Below are 16,212 nucleotides of genomic sequence, written 5' to 3'. Positions count from 1 at the left end.
TCAAGCGTGATATTTTTTAACGTCTGAACTTCATTGTCATCTTTTTTTTTTTTTTCGGAACACAAATGCAGCACATTTTTGCCGGCAGAGGGCTAGTCTTCAACAAACAAGATAAAATGGCCCTTGAGGCTGCCGTGAGCAGCGGGGCAGGGGCTCGCGCGGTTTTCTTGATAGGCGGAAAGATTAAGGCGCCCCGGTTATCGACTGGCTAAAGTGTGCCTACCGTATTTACTCGATTCTAAGCACCCCCTTTTTTTCACGATCGCGATGCCCAAAGTGAGAGGGGGTGCTTAGATTCGAAAAATCTAAGCTATCATAGTTTAGGGAATCATATCATAGTTAAGGGAATCATAGTACCGGGCCTCACATTTGGAAATGCAGTCCTGTGCATGAAATCAGAAGTACAGTCAGGGCTAGAGGTCAGACAAAGAAGTGTAGGAAGGCTAGTCTTGGGAGCCCATGGGAACACTCCGAATGAGGGAGTCCAGGGAGATATGGGTTGGGCGTCGTTCGAGGTTCGGGAGGCAATCAGCAAACTGAAATATGATCAGAGACTAACCCAAATGGAGGAAACAAGGTGGGCAAAAAAGGTGTACAAGTATCTGTACATGAAAAGTATTAACACAAAATGGACTAATAGAACCCGAAAGCTAAGAACGAAGTATTTACGGGTGAGGGATCGGACGCAACAAAATACTAACGTGAAAGCGGAGGTAAAGGAGACTGAAAGAAAAATGTGGAAAGAAAGAATGCAGGAAAAATCGGCTCTAGGCATATATAGGACACGAAAACAGGACATCAAAAAAGAGCGATTATTCGATAATTCGCGGGGCAGTTCACTGCTTTTTGAGGCTAGGACAGGGACTCTGAGAACCAAAACGTATAGGTCCAAATTTGAAGAAGTGGATATTTTGTGCTCTGCTTGTAAAATGGAAACGGAGACCATAGAGCACTTGGTTCTGAGGTGCGCAAAATTCCGCCCAGCCCTCCCAGAGGGGGCAGCAACAGCCATAGAGATAGCGCTGCGATTTACTGGGGAGGACGGGCGAGTGGATGGGAAAAGCGTGACATTGACGAAGGGGAGGTTGGAGGATTGGTGGCGGAAATCAAAGGAGGGGTGAATTTGGAGGGGAAAAGGATAGAGAGACTAGACATTGTAAGGGCGAAAGGGAAAGAAAGGGAAAATAAAAATAAATTAACAATGGGGGGAAGTATAGGCTAGGTGGCGAAAGCTACCACCCGGTACAAAGGGTAAAGCGATTATCATCCATCCATCCATCGCCGCCTCCGGAGTTTTCGGAGGCGTCGCGGCATCGTTTCGTTGCGCATTTTGGCTAGCGTAGCGTGTTGTTCTGTTGTTGTGTGAAGTGTGCTCTGCGACGCTAGGCCTAGGTGCTTCGACGCTCGTCACGAAACTCCACTGTTCTCATCTTGAGGATTTCGCTTGCCTGCGATGGCCCCCATTCCGTCTTCGTCGTCCTTGCCGATGGCATCGAAGCACGGAAAGCAGTACCGTCGGTTAACGATGGAGAAGAAAGCCGCCGTTATCAAGCAAGTTATGAGCGGCCGATCGCAGGCTGACGTGGGCAAGGAGTTCGGCATTTCTAAGCAGACCATTTTGGATTTCCTGAAGAACAAGGGCAAGATCTTGGAAGTGGCCGAAAAACCATCTGGTGCAAAAAAAAAGAATGCAAGCCAAGGTGTTCATCCGAAGCTTGAGGAAGCTCTCGTCGTGAGGCTTAATTCTATGACTGTGAAGCGGTTGCCTGTCTCGGGCTGCATCTTGAAAGAAAAAGCGGAAACTCTCGCTGTTCAAATGGGCATTGAGGATTTTAAGTTTAGTGATGGATGGTTGAGGAACTTTAAGCATCGGAATGACCTCAAGTTCAAGAAGATATGCGCTGAGAGCGGCGCCGTCGACAGTGCAGTTATTGAGCACTACCGCAACGGAAAACTTCAGGCTTTGTTGCAGCAGTTCTCTGCTGACAACGTTTTCAACTGCGACGAAACTGGTTTGTTTTATAAGATGTTGCCGGAAAGAATGCTCGCTTTTGCTGGTGACCCATGCCGTGGTGGCAAACATAGTAAAGAACGGCTGACCGTTCTTGTCGGCAGCAACATGTCTGGCAGCGAGAAGCTTCCCATGTTAGTGATCAAGAAGTCAAGGAACCCGAGATGCTTTAAAGGGGCAACCCTGCCAGTGTTGTACGAAGCCAACAAAAAGGCATGGGTGACTCAGCAGTTATTTGAAAGTTACGTCCGCAGGTTAGACAGGAAGTTCGAACTTCAGAACAGACGTGTCGTGCTTTTCATTGACAACTGCGCCGCTCATGGTCACATCAAGAACTTAAAGGCTGTCCAGCTGGAATTCATGCCACCCAACACGACTGCAATCCTCCAACCGATGGACCAAGGCGTCACCACAATCTAAAACTTTTGTACCGTTCACGGGTACTGAACCGCATGGTGCTGTGTGCGGAAAACGGGAACTACTTCCTACAACGTTGACCTTCGGTCTGCTGTTGGAATGCTTGCGGACGCATGGAAGGCAGTGAGGCAAGACACAATTCGCAACTGTTTTCGCCACGCGGGCTTCGTACACGCCACAGAGGCAGACTTTCCTGAAAGCAACATCGCGGTTGACGTGCGTCCACCCACCCATGGACGACATGATCAACGACCTCCGCTCTGCTGGAGTTTCCATACCCACAGAAATAACTTTTGAGCAGTTTGTTGACGCTGACAACGAGCTCGACTTCTGCACAGAACTGACTGACGAAGAAATAGTCCGTCAGGTTGTGGAGGATTCAGAAGACTCCGATGCTGAAAATGAGGAGCCAATGCCTGCGCTGCCTACGAGCACCGAGTTGACGCGAGCGTTGTTGACGCTTTCATCGGTCTACAGTGCTGACATGACCCTTGCGCAGATCGAGGCGAATATGATCGCATGCAAGTGGAACGCCGTCCAAACAACAATCGGCCAGTTTTTCAAGCCACTGCAGCAATAACACCGGCTGCCCTGACGACACACATAATAAACCGAATAAACCGGCAGTCTGCTGCATACAGAGCTTTTGAATGCCTTCTTTCTTAGCCACTTCTCTGATGCTTTGGCAAAGTTTCGGAAGCCTGGTGCTTCGCCCTTAACCCTCTAGATCAGAGAAAAAGAAGAAAAAAGGTGCGTTTTTTGCATGCATTTATTTTTTCGGACTGCCTGAATTTTCGGACGTTTTTAAGTTCCCTAGAGGGTCCGAAAAATCGGTCGTTGACTGTACCACAAAACATGTGGTAAAGCTGATGGTGTCACAGCTGGCCATTGTTATATCTAATACGTATATTGTTAAAAGCAGTATTGTTATAAGTGGGTTTGACTGTACATGGATTACCATGTGGTATTTGCCTACGACAAATAAATTATTATTGAATTTCCTCTCATGCCATTTCAGTTTCATTAACTGAACAATGGCTGTGACGTGTAAGGTGTGTTTAGGTATGCGAGGCATCAAAAAGCAGCAATATAACCACTGATATGCATTTCTTGTCACTCCAGCTCTTGGAAGTAGGCAGGTTAAGCACTATACTGAATTAAGACTAGGTATCAGCGATAAGCTGCCCTTCTTATCTTAAAGGGGCCCAGAAACACAATCTTAGTTAACTGTTTTGCCTGTTGATTGCATACAGTGAGTTATAATGGTGCTATTAGCGTCGGTAATACCGCATATATTCCGTTTTTTAATATTTTAATGTCCTCCCAAAAACAACTTCACGGCTCTGATGGTGTCGCCACACAGTGGCGGGTTTTTAGCAGCGGATATGACATCACCTGGTGCGAGCTTGATGATCGGACAAACAGTAAATATACTGCAAATTGTGTGAATAAATAGAGACACATTTTGTCACCTGTCTGCGTTTTATATTAGATCAACAAAAACAACTTGTTTGTCTTAGATAAAAGTCCTGCAAAGCAAGTAAAATAAAAATACACCACCAGGGGCGCTCTGGCATGGAAACGACGCTGCCAGTCTCAGCAAGAACGAGTTACAGAGAGCAGGCAACCATGGAGTACAAACTTCCGCGACGTGCTCTGGCTGGCTGTTTTGATTGGTTGAGCCAGGTGCCGTCATTGGGAGAGCGAAATAGGAGTGGGAAGCCCCGCCAAAATCGAGTTGAGGGCAGCGTTTTGTTTGCTTGTATTTTAAAATTTCTTCACTGAATAACTCCCGTTCCTGTGCATCGATTCCTGTAATTCTTTTTAAGTCAGCATCTGTGTGACATAAAGAACCCACCTGAAGTATGGCCGGTATCCCCCCAAGCAGTGTTTCGCAGCCCCTTTAAAAGGCCTGATCGGTTTTATGCCACAGTAAAAATTCCAGATTAAGCACATAGGTGGAACTAGATTTATGAATACTGCAGCAAATTTCATAATAGCAGATTTTCTTGCGTGGCTTGCTTGTAGAGAAGACAAAGCTGTTTTTGGTCTTTCAATTTTTAGAGATGCAATTCTGAGCTGAGGCTTCAATGTACCCAGCCTTCACACACTGCACACACACATCACCCTTCAGGAGAATCAGCAAACGAAACAAACTGAGTCACATTTCATTTACCTGAGTAATTTCACAAACAATAAGTTCACAGGTAACACAGAAAACAAATACCATGCAGTGTGGTAATACAGCTGAACCTTGCTATGAACGTAGCATGCAAAGCAAAGACATAAAACTCACTTTGAACTTCCCATTGCTGTGTGACATCCAGTCAATACCCTTGTTGCTAGGAATGTGCTTAAAGTGGCAATGGATACCGTAGCTGCAGCCAGTGGTTCTCCAGAAGTAGCACTCATTGCCATTCACAGGTCCAGACGGCTTGGGTCTTGGCTCAGTTGAGGCACCGGCAGCTGCAACTGTCAGGTCCTCTCCTCCATTCCTGAAATAAATTTTTGAAGTGAGCAATTCAGTACCCAGATAGTGCTTGCACTTGCACTACTGCAAATGAAAAACAATCATTTCATGACAAAGAGCAACTCAATTACTGTGCCACTATAAAAAGTATGATAATTACTGTATTGGCCCAGATATACAGAAGAGCCTTGTTAATACGTTTAAAAACAACGCGAGAAAAACTTCATACCCAGGAAAATATGTACCGTAAAAGAGGGAATTTAGGTCGGACCAGAACATAGGTCAACCCCCCAACTAACCAATTCGAAAAATGAAAAAAAAAAAAAACTTTCAATGGCAAAAGTACTGAGACACACCCTTACCTTGAAATAAATGCAGCTCAACAGGTTGCACAATGGTGACAGTATTTATTTTCATTTAGATGCTGCTCGTATGTACACCTGGCCAATTTTTTTAGCACTATCACGCAACGATCGACCCGAATGCTTGTCAGTGCCTTAACGGCACTGAGCGGCACTGCCAACAATATTGTTGGCATCTATTTTAGTCTGAAAATTCGAACTTTTAGGCTCCGCAAAGTCCGAAATATCGGTCGTGAAAATGTACACGTTCCTACGAGGTGTGCGACGGTTCCTCAGCAAAGCCCGAAATATCGCGGAAGTCCGAATTATTGGAGTCTGAAATATTGGTCGGCTACTGTAGTAAATGTGATAGCACCCACTGCTTAGAACTACAGTCCAGCCCAGTTATAGCGAAGCCACTTACAGCGAAATAGCAGTTATAATGAACAGATTTCAATTTCCCGTTCCCATTTTTGTATTTTCAATGTAATTTTGGTTCGGTTTTAACAAAGCCAATAAAAGCGCGTCAGCGGATATAGCGAAGAGATTTCGTGCCAACCCAAAAATAATCTATCAGTTGCAACATTTACACCTTTGCAAATTTTTTGGCGAAAATAACGGCAGAACTCGGCTGACGGCAACCTTCGCAGCGGCGTCTGCTCTCCCACGAAACGAAAGGTGGCTTCACTGCATCGCTTGGCACGCAACAGCACCAGGCCCATGAACATGCGTGCTCTTTTCTGACACCAGGAACAGAGTGGCACTGAGCTCTGGGTGCTGGGCACGCAGTGCGTACACCTTGCGATTGTCTATGGAGTCACTGCTTTACAGTACTTGCAAGAGAAAAATGTAAAAACAAGAAAGCCGGTCCATTACTTGGTGTTGGCTCTGCTTTGAGTGCAACAGATACTAGAATTGTGCAGCACCATCATTTGGTGCTCGGAGAACTAGGCCCGCCATGAAGACTCGGTTGAGAAAATGAAACTGGTGTCCGCTGCTGCATAGAGACGGCTGCTCCTCACGTGAAAGGTGAAATGCCAAAACAGCATTGTTGCACTAAACTGTGCACTTACCGAGGATACTTTGATGTGTGTGGAAACAAGGCATGTTTTAGCTTCCTTTTTATTTTATTCTTACTGCACTCAAAAGTTTTAATGAACACCAACAGTATTGTGGGGTACGATGTGCAAGTGCAGCAACCTGTTTACAGGTTTCGCTTTCTGCATCATTTTTTCACAAACCTTACCAGGCGATTTGTGTTCAGATTACAATACGGAACAGATTCTTTGTTGCCTGTGATCAAATATCAGGAGCAAATTTAAATTTTGTGGATTTATTAACTGTGGTAGCGCATAGTCTGTCTGATGTACACACACCAACACTTAAATGACGAAATAGATGATTTGGTTTATGGTGTTTAACATCCCAAAGCGACTCAGACTACGAGGGACATCGTAGTAGAGGGCTACGCATAATTTCGACCACCTGGGGTTCTTTAACGTGCCTGACATCGCACAGTACACGGGCCTCTAGCACTTCACCTCCATCGAAATGCGACTGCTGCAGCTGGGATCGAACCCACGTCTTTTGGGTCAGCAGCTAAGCACCATAACCACTGAGCCACCGCGGCGGCTTGAAATAGATGAGGAAAATTTTGACAGCCGGCTTATGTGTTGCTCAAGCATGCAAACTGGTTGCAAAGAAGGGCTTTCATGAATTTACTGGCAAACCATGGCCATATACTCCCATACCAACCTCGATCACTTGCCCGTGCACTATGCAATGTCGGTGCACAATAAACGGATACTGAGAAAATTGAGAAATACTGAGAAAGCACCACATCTGCATAATTAAGATTATGATCGTATACAGTCATCTTTTAGCCAAAGGCTACATGTCTGACATTTTGTGACTAACCACTGGGCCACACTTGGCACACTCCAGGCTACAAGCTGGCTGAAATGACATCACGCCTGCTCTCAGCAGCACTGTAGACAAGCTGGCCTGTGCCTCACACTTATGTCCAACCTGTAGTCTGTGCCTGATCCAACCCAATACCTCAGACAGATTGGCCAGTCAGAGTTGCCCTCTGAATCCACCTCACGACATCAATACGCAGGGTAGACCAACACCTCTGTTTTAAATGTGACCGAAATGAACATGCCAGAGGCATTTAAAGCTAGTCTTTGATAGCTGTAGCCAGCAAAAGCATAAGCAGGTCTGCCTAGGAGGCAGTGCTGCCCATATGAACAGAGCATGCAAAAGTACAGAAGACGAATTGTCAGTCTACAAAGCTGGATCGAGTCAGGGCACAATCGTATTTACTCGCATAATAGGCGCACCCCCAGTTTGGTCGCAAGAAATCAGATTTTTTTTTTAATTCCGTGCATAACAGGCGCACCCCGAACTTGGCACTGTGATCAACACTGTATTTACACGATTGCAAGCCGATGCCTTCCCCAAATACGGTATTTTCCATTCTTTGGTACAGGTTGCCTGAAACAATCATGGCAATGGCGCTAAATGTGGAAACAAACAGTGCGGTTGCTCACCTGCTCTTTGGTGGCTTGTCCATAAAGTTGTGATCTGGAAAACGGATCAGGAGTGCTTTTCCACAAAGCATATGGCCTTGCAATGCCTCCATGGCTCTTCCAGGCGACACCTTGTTGCCGTAGTTGACGAAGGCACAGTGCCGGTCATGCAGGATTCGAATGCTGTGAACGTCCCCAAAGCTGCACATAGGCCAATGGCCCGTTGCAACATTATACTTCCAACTCAGAGAGAAAAATCTTCGAGCAAGGCTGAACATTTCTTGAATAATCACTACAGTAGGCTGATATTAATTCCAACTTCGAGGAACCAGACATTTTCGTATGAATCATTAGAAGTTGGATCAGAAGTGTACGTTAATATGATCCAAAACTAAATGCAATTTTCTATACGGATATCTATGCATACAAAAAATATTTTTGATATATTTCTCTATGCAAATGTAGCTAAGTGCTATAGCACAACACAAAACATGCGCGAAAGGCAGTGATATGTTTACACAAGTGTGGTTCAAAAGAAGTTAATAATGCGCTGGTTTCCCAATATGTAAGACCTTAAGGAACTGGAAAAAAAAGATATGAATTATTTGAAGGTTGAATAGTCGATCAGGTACAAAAAAAAAAACTTCCAGAAACAGTTTCGCACCGAAGCAAGTTTGCTTGATGAAAAATAGAAAATGGTCGTCTGCTTTTCTGTGAAGACTGCGTGGCAATGACGATTTCTAGGAATTCCGTCAAGGCATACAAGCATGCCCACTGTCGGGCATATCAAAGCAGAACTGCTCCAAAATAGTGTTACATTAGGCGGTGCATGCACTGATATGCGCATAAGGAAGGACGAAGACGCAGCTCGTGAGTTTTGAAGGAGACGACGGTCGAGCAGTGTCGGCTGGTGCCTGCAGTAAACGCCTGTCGTTTGAAAGCCCCGTCTTCCGTGTCCGCTCTCTGCAATCCCAAGCGGAACTACCCCGTAACATCTTGGTGGAGGTGCGGGGCCACATCCCCGCCACATCTAGGTCCTGCCACCACCGTGTTGTGGAAAGTGTGTCAGAGCAAGTGGTACGAATGAAAAGTAGTGGTTTTCCCGACAACGTCATCTCCAGGGCAGGAGAAAAAGTTCTGAGGTGGGTTAAGACGGAGACCAACGGAAGAGGCCATGTTGACAGTGAGCGCCGTAGACCGGCTGTCATTCCGTACGCTCACACGCTTTTCCATGGGTTAAAGAGCGTGGCAAAAAGGTACGATGAAAGGGTGGTGTTCTCGGCACCTAAGAAGCTCGCTGCAATTTGCCCACAAGTGGACCAAAAACTGGCAGCTGGTACCCACAAGAATCAAAAGGCTTGTGCAACTAAACATGTGTCGCCTTTCATTCTTTGCAAAAAGGGTGTTGTATATCGTTTGTCAGTGTCTTGCGGTAAAGAGTATATCGGGGAAACAGGGCGCTGAGTAAACGTAAGACTCTTTGAGCACCGCAACTTACTCGGCAGTGACTCGTGAGACAACCTACCCGCACACTGCCGGGTTTGCAAATGAACACCCCTTTTCCCGAAAACTAATGTGCTTTTTCGCCACCAAGACAAGGTGACACGGGAGCTGATGGAAGCCTTCTTTATTAGAAAAAAATGGCAAACAGTGCGTCAGCGAACCTTCAGTGGCCTTGTCAGATATGGAATTCAGATACTTGAACAACCGGGTGCACACGCGCGCCACTCTTGTTTAGATTTTCTTTCACGCCATGCACGTAATCTGTTTCCCCGAGGTTATGATGTAAGCAGTCCTAGGTGGTTACTGTATATATTCTGTTCCGTTTTTCTAGTAAACTGTAATCTCCCTCTGTTGCGGTTATTTTGTTGTTACTACTTTGTAATTTTTTTTTTATCTTTGTGCACTCCTGCCTTGACCGCCAAAGGGCAGTCGGCAGTATTTATGAAATAAATAAAATAAATAAATAAATAAACCTTAGTTGCGAGTCAGCGCTTGTAGTGTCTCCCCTCTCGTTCTGTGTTCTCCGTCTTAGTTTGCGCTGTTGTTCCACCAAGAAAATTTCAAACATTACATTGAATTCGTTAACTTTCTGCAATGGGCACACCAATAACATTTGCAAAAGTTGACTGCATTCTCTGTGTTCATTCACAATGGGCACACCTGTTCACAGGCTATGTTCCCGAATAGCATCCTGGCATAGTGACTAAGCATTTTTAGTCAAGGTGAAGTCTGTTGGGGTAGAAATGCTGCAAGTTATCACACAATGCCTCCAAAAACAACCTCACACATTTCAGAGAAGTGCACGCTAAAAAACGACAGAGCAAGCGGTATTTTTAACTATGCAATAGAATCCCAATGATACAAACACAGCTGATGTGAATTTCAGGATGACACAAATTCATGAAATTCCCCAGCTGGATTACACTGGAAACAATGCTCAGAATTTCAGGTGTTCTGAACACACTCATGCGCCACTATAGAAGATGCGAATGCGCGAGCAGCAACCGCGCCTTCGAGCACTAATGCTGCCTGCACATCGCCGCACCTCATGGTAGATATCATGATTAGTGAGTGGTGGTGCGCGGCCCTAAGTATACCCCATCAGCCCTAAAAAGGTCTGCATGAATGCATTTCCCAAACTGATTTTGTTCATTTTGGACAATATGAATTTCTGAATGGCCCAAATATTTTTCACCACCCCCTGAGGTTCATATGATCGAGATTCTACTGTAACTGGCAAAACTAAATCACAAAAGCTATGCCTGGAATATGGGCCAAGTGGTGTAAGGTTAGGTCTCCATTGTAAATTATTGGCATTAAATTGACAGCTACATCACAGCAGAAGCAAAAAGACTGTACCGTCGGAACAAGGTCATCAGCATCTTTTCCGTGACTTCAGGTTTGATGTTGCCAACCCAGAGGGACTGGGAACCTTCCAGGTTGATTGGGTTCAACTTCATATCGGGCTTGACAGCATCTGGCCCAAAAAGCAAATTGATGGCCTCCTGGACATCATTGTTGCCTTTGGTCACCGACCACTCTGCCTGCTCCAGGGTGAAGCCCATGCTCTGAAAAACCAAGGCCAGGGAATTTCCCATTAAGATGGTGCAAGAAAGGAGAGTATTTTTCAACATGCCAAAGCAGACTTGCATGCTTACAAGTGTATAGAAATTCAGTGCATCGTACACATTGGTAGAGTGCAGTACAGAGCTCACACCTGCTAAGAGCAAAAAGTCAGCACATGGATGATGCCATCAACAATGCCATCAGCTGAGCAGCATTGGTGTTAATAGTGGGACAACATGCATATGGTGGGCAAGCAGGCACTCATTTTTTAAAGTCCCATTCGTTGCACCAAGGTCAATATGCATGGCTCTTGTGTGAGCTCAATGGCATACTGAGCACAAGCATAAAAAAATTCAGCAGAGACACTTAAGACAGTTTACGTGTGGGAATGCGAAAGAGTTAGTTTTTGCATGGCCGAGTTTCTTTCATTAAAGTTCTTTCTGCGAGACCATTTGTCTGTCTGATGCAACCGACATGATGCGCGACTACGAAGGAAGGAAAACTCACTATCCGAGCTGCATGCCAAGAAAATATGCCAGAAGTCACGCGCTTTTGCAAGAACTACTGGGAGTCTTTGGCTAAAAGTGCAGCCAATAGCAACGCTAGGCGCAGCGTCGTCGTCTGCTGCAATGCCTGCTGAACATGCGCAAGCGAGCTGAGACGGCGGACAAGTAATAAGAGGGGGGGGGGGAGCCAGCTTTAGAAAATGTGACGTAACCGCCTCTACAGAGTTCTTTCCTTCCTGGCTGCAAAATAAACTGGTTGCAAAATACTACCACAAGCCACCCAGCCCACCGGCACGATAGGTTGCCAACTGCGGAAACATTTTAGTAGGTTGAAAACTGAAAACCTGAACTGTTCTAAAAATAGTTGTTTTCCCGTGACCGTGTCATCTTCTTGGCGCAGCTAGGGCACAATGATGATCAATTTGCCGCTTTTGGAGCTGACTGGAGCAACAAAATGTAGCTGTATCAGAATGGCGAAAATGGCAGCTGGAGCACCACTGGTCCAAAAGGCAGCCAAAGCCGTAATGCACATGTCACATGAACAACTGAACAAGCAGTGAAAGAAGGGGGGGCCTCACCATGATCTCAAAAACACAAACACTGTGCAGTTCGCTCTTGGCCTCAGGGCAGTCAGGATCAATCTCAAGCACCTTCCTGAATGACTCAGCAGCCTCACTGTACTTCTGCAGGCCAATCTGTGCCTTGCCACGCCGAAAGTAAGCCTTGGCCTGTTGGGGCTGCAGACTGATGGCCTTCTCAGCATCCTTCAAGGCCCTGGGCAACAAAGGCTACATTAATGGCTTTGAACGCAGGGCTGCTGCACATGTAGACTACTTTTTTTGTGAAAAGCTGTGGCACTGTATACTGTATTTACTCCAGTAATTTGCACACTTTTTTTTCGCTAAATTATGCTTCAAAAGAGGGGGCGCGCAAAAGGGGGCGCATTCTTTTTCGGCATGCCATCAGAAGCCATTGGCATTTATCTCGGAACCAACAGTAACATGAAGCCCTGTTGTGGGCAGTGCAGGCACTGAGTTGACAGCAGTTTACAAGTCACGAATGTGAGCACTGTAACTACAGCGTACCGAGCATGCCATCACGCATTTTTTAAAAACTCGGCAGGCTTTCATTTTTGCTGAATGAAAAGGGCTACCACATCAGAAGCACCTGGGTTCGGCAATTTTTATGGCGCTTGACAACTTTCCAATTCACACTTGAGCATTTAAGGGGGGACACTGGTCTTGAAAAAAAATTTTTATTAATGAAGTCACAGTTACGAAATCTTCAGGGAATATGTATTTTTGTGTGCCGATTCTAAAATGTCATTTAATTTCATGTAAAACAATTCCTTGAGCACTTATGCACTTTTTATGCTAGTATTTTGCAGAGAGTTTTGGAGAAAATTTGCTGCGGGAAACTGGCTGAAATGCATGCCATTGGGTTCTCTTCACACCAAGGAATACAATAAGGGTGAAATTGTCTTCCTGCCTATCATAGAACTTAAGTTATAGAGTTTTGAAGTTGTCGCTTCAGAAATGAGAAGAAAAGTGTGTATTCCTGTTTATGAAGTGGCAGCTTCAGTACCCTATTACTCAAGTTCTATGAGAGCCAGGATGATAATTTTACCCTTATTGTATTCCTTGGTGTCAAGGGAACCCAATGGCATACATTTCAGCAAGTTTCCTGCAGCAAATTTTCTTCAAAACTCTCTGCAAAATACTTGCATAAAAAGTGCATAAGTGCTCAAGGAATTGTTTTACATGAAATTAAATGACATATCTAGAATCAGCGCACAAAAATACATGTGCTCTGAAAATTTCATAACTATGACTAAATTAATAAAATTTTCTTTTCAAGACCAGTGTCCCCCCTTAAAGCCATGTTTAAGAAGTTAATGTTGACTAAGTAATAAAGAAGGCGGATTGAAAAAAATGCTGACCGGTACTTAATTCTTAACAACGTTCACTTGATCCCAGTTCAGAACAACACTTCATTTGTTTAAATTTTGAGCCATTTTAGCTAGGATGTCCTATATATCACAATGGTGGTTCAACAGCGCAAGCAGACACAGACAAAGAAAGAGACAAAGACACACACACTTGGTCTGTGTCTGTTTGCGCTGTTGAACCACCATTGTGAATCTACACCAACTAGCCCAATCTGCAGTTCCTCTACTGTATATCACTGTGGGCACCCAGAAAAATGCCCTCCCTCACTTGCAGGTTTATAAGCAGAAATTAGATCTGTAACTTCTGTTGCGTAGACTGGTATCGAAGCATTCCAGGCCGACAATTGGCATCCCATGTCGAAAACCACAGGTCTGCTGTAAAAGCATTTAGAATCGTGCCATCCCAAGTGCTGCCACTATTGTGAGCAATGAGAATGAAGTATTGGTATAGCGAGTCACAAGCTCCAAAGAAAGTATCCCTACTGCTGTCTGCAGGCTTCTGCACAGGACTGTTGTGCAGATCCATCTTGTTCGTTATGCAGACTAGCATTGGAGTGTCAGCCCAGCAGGCTGACAATCAGTATTCCATGTTGAAAGTCCAAAATTTTGTTGTGTGAAAGCTGTAAAGTCAAAGATTGCTTTTCAACCCATGTCATTTCTGAACCATCACTGTTCACTCTTTTGCTATATATAGCAGTAAAAAGCAACCATTACCGCAGCGTTGGCCTAACGGTTTGAGCATCCATCTTGCATGCGGGAGGTGCGGAGTTCAATCTCCAGTGCAAGACCGGGTGCCCATTGGTATACAATGGTTACAAACTTCCTCCTGCCCTGGTGCTCAGGCTCAATGGGGTGAAATGCTTGTAAAATGGGTCTGATTCCATCTTGTGCAAAGAAAAATACCTTGTGTAGGTGCTCTTTGGCCAAAGCTGCCTTTGGGCCATTAAAATTCAATATCATCAAAAAGCAAGCATTAAAAATCGCTCGCTCGCACGCACGCACACACACTCGCACGCACACACAAAAACATTTTAAAGTGGTGGTCTCCTTATACAGTAAGTAATCCCCACTCATATTCCCGGGTGCTGCATTTTCCCGGTTGCTACAATTCTGTGGCCAAGTCTCTCTGTAGCTTCTACAGAATCATATGCAATACAAGCTCTAAAGCTACACTGCAATTGGGGGTGCATTCCTGCATGATATGCTTCAAATGCCACCCCAGTTGCACGGTCACATGAAAAACCTAACACATGAAAAACCTAAGTTCTGCTGTATTCCACTTCACAGCACACAAATAGTAGCAGAAGCAGACAGCCGTAGCCCCAGTACCACTAGAGCTCCATAAGAGGTTCAAAGCATGGGGCCAACTGTTTTTTTATTTCCTTTTTATGGATTTTCATTAAACTTTTCCCACGTCAGTAATGCTTTCAAACAAGCGCACAAAAATTTTGGCACTATATCTGGATAACTTTTTATACAAATTTTCTCTCTTCAGCACCCTGTGAAACGCCTGCAGACTAGATAAAATGTAGTCGAAGACTGGGTTCAACATTCACTGCCTTTCTGAATGCATGATATGCATGATGAAATTCTAAGATATTTTTTTTTTCCATGACAAAAATTTTTCAATTTACAAAGCAGTTGGCACAGACATGTCTAAACTGTAAAAAAGATGTCACACAAGATATCTACAATTCAACAAAATGAAAAAGCAAGAAAATGACCACACAGAGTGGAGCTCTGTGACCGCAGTAAACAAACAGGGTCAACAAAGTAGACAAAACAGTCGTGGAGTAATTTGCTGGACAAGGTGAGCATCTACTAGTCAGAAAAGCGGAATAGAGAAAAATTGATTTTTCAAACATTTCCACAATTTGCAATGCCACCGCAGTGCACAAAACAATTTTTCTGGAGTATTTCCTGGTGGATTTCACCAATGAAACTTTGGGATAGCATAGAAAACGAGGTATACGAGCAGAAACATTAACTTTAAAGAAAGAGAAGATTTTTCGGCCATTTTTTGGGCACATCAGAGTCTGAGAACAACCTTCAAGCTGTAGACCTTTTCAAAAAGAGGTCAATGGGCACTGGGCTGTGCTCGTAGTACAGGAAAGAGGTCAAGATTAAGCTCCCCCACATTCTCCCTACAGCCCAGAAAACTGGTTTTCCCAAGGGTCTATGAAAAGGTCTATAGGTTCTAGATGAAGTTGGCTGTTTATCACACATACGTGGTTACTTCCAACTGCAATATGTAGCAGAACAGTCAAGACATCAGTAGCAATGCAGAAGCAAAGAACAAAGGTCGATCGCATGTGGCCAGAGCATTCAACCGCAACACATCAAAAGAAACATGTTCTAGGCGCTAAGAACCACACTCACACCAACGTGCCACACAGAATCATGTTTGATCAATGGAAAAGGATATGTATATAGAGCAGGAGCTGGTGATGTCACATGTATCACTTAAGATGATAGTGATGAGGTAGCGCTAGCACTAGGCTACTTCAGGAACTATACAAAAAAGTGTCGAATTAACCATTCTAACCAGTGGACTGCTTCACCCGTTCGCAGAATTGTGTACATATAGTGAGCAGACACTTCCTGGAATGTGGCTCCTCTGGTCAGGAATCACAACTGTCGCCATGCCCTCAGCAATAGAACACCCCAGCAGGTGGAAAAACTCACTTGTCATAGTTTCCCAGCATGGTGTAGCAGTACGACCGGTTCCCAAAGTAACTGAAAGACAAGACATAAGGAAATACCTTATAACAACTGCCATGACATGGCAATTTGCTTATGGGGAGACATTGTCGAAACCCTGCATGTTGAAAAGAATGGTTTTGTTTTATGGGTTTAATGGCCCAAAGCAACTCAGGCCACGAGGGACGCCATAGTAGAGGACTCCATGTAACTTTGACC

General features: G+C 44.7%; 1 protein-coding gene across 2 annotated transcripts in view; it reads right to left on the bottom strand.

Annotated features, from left to right (window-relative positions):
* Nucleotides 1–16,212, bottom strand: part of LOC149349939 (uncharacterized) — a 49,050-nt gene that overhangs the window by 8,705 nt on the left and 24,133 nt on the right. For both annotated transcript variants that reach the window (XM_089578918.1, XM_089578919.1), the window contains 5 exons: nucleotides 15,979–16,029; nucleotides 11,924–12,119; nucleotides 10,633–10,841; nucleotides 7,792–7,971; nucleotides 4,725–4,923 (listed from right to left, as the gene is read on the bottom strand). In XM_089578918.1, the coding sequence (XP_089435044.1) occupies nucleotides 4,725–4,923; nucleotides 7,792–7,971; nucleotides 10,633–10,841; nucleotides 11,924–12,119; nucleotides 15,979–16,029 (835 nt within the window). The remainder of the gene's footprint in view (nucleotides 1–4,724; nucleotides 4,924–7,791; nucleotides 7,972–10,632; nucleotides 10,842–11,923; nucleotides 12,120–15,978; nucleotides 16,030–16,212) is intronic.

The sequence above is a fragment of the Amblyomma mixtum genome, chromosome 3 (genome assembly GCF_055824585.1).
Source record: "Amblyomma mixtum isolate Tamu chromosome 3, ASM5582458v1, whole genome shotgun sequence".
Classification (NCBI taxonomy): domain Eukaryota; kingdom Metazoa; phylum Arthropoda; class Arachnida; order Ixodida; family Ixodidae; genus Amblyomma; species Amblyomma mixtum.
Note: the sequence above shows the minus strand (reverse complement) of the source record. Positions and strands in the feature narration are given on the sequence as shown.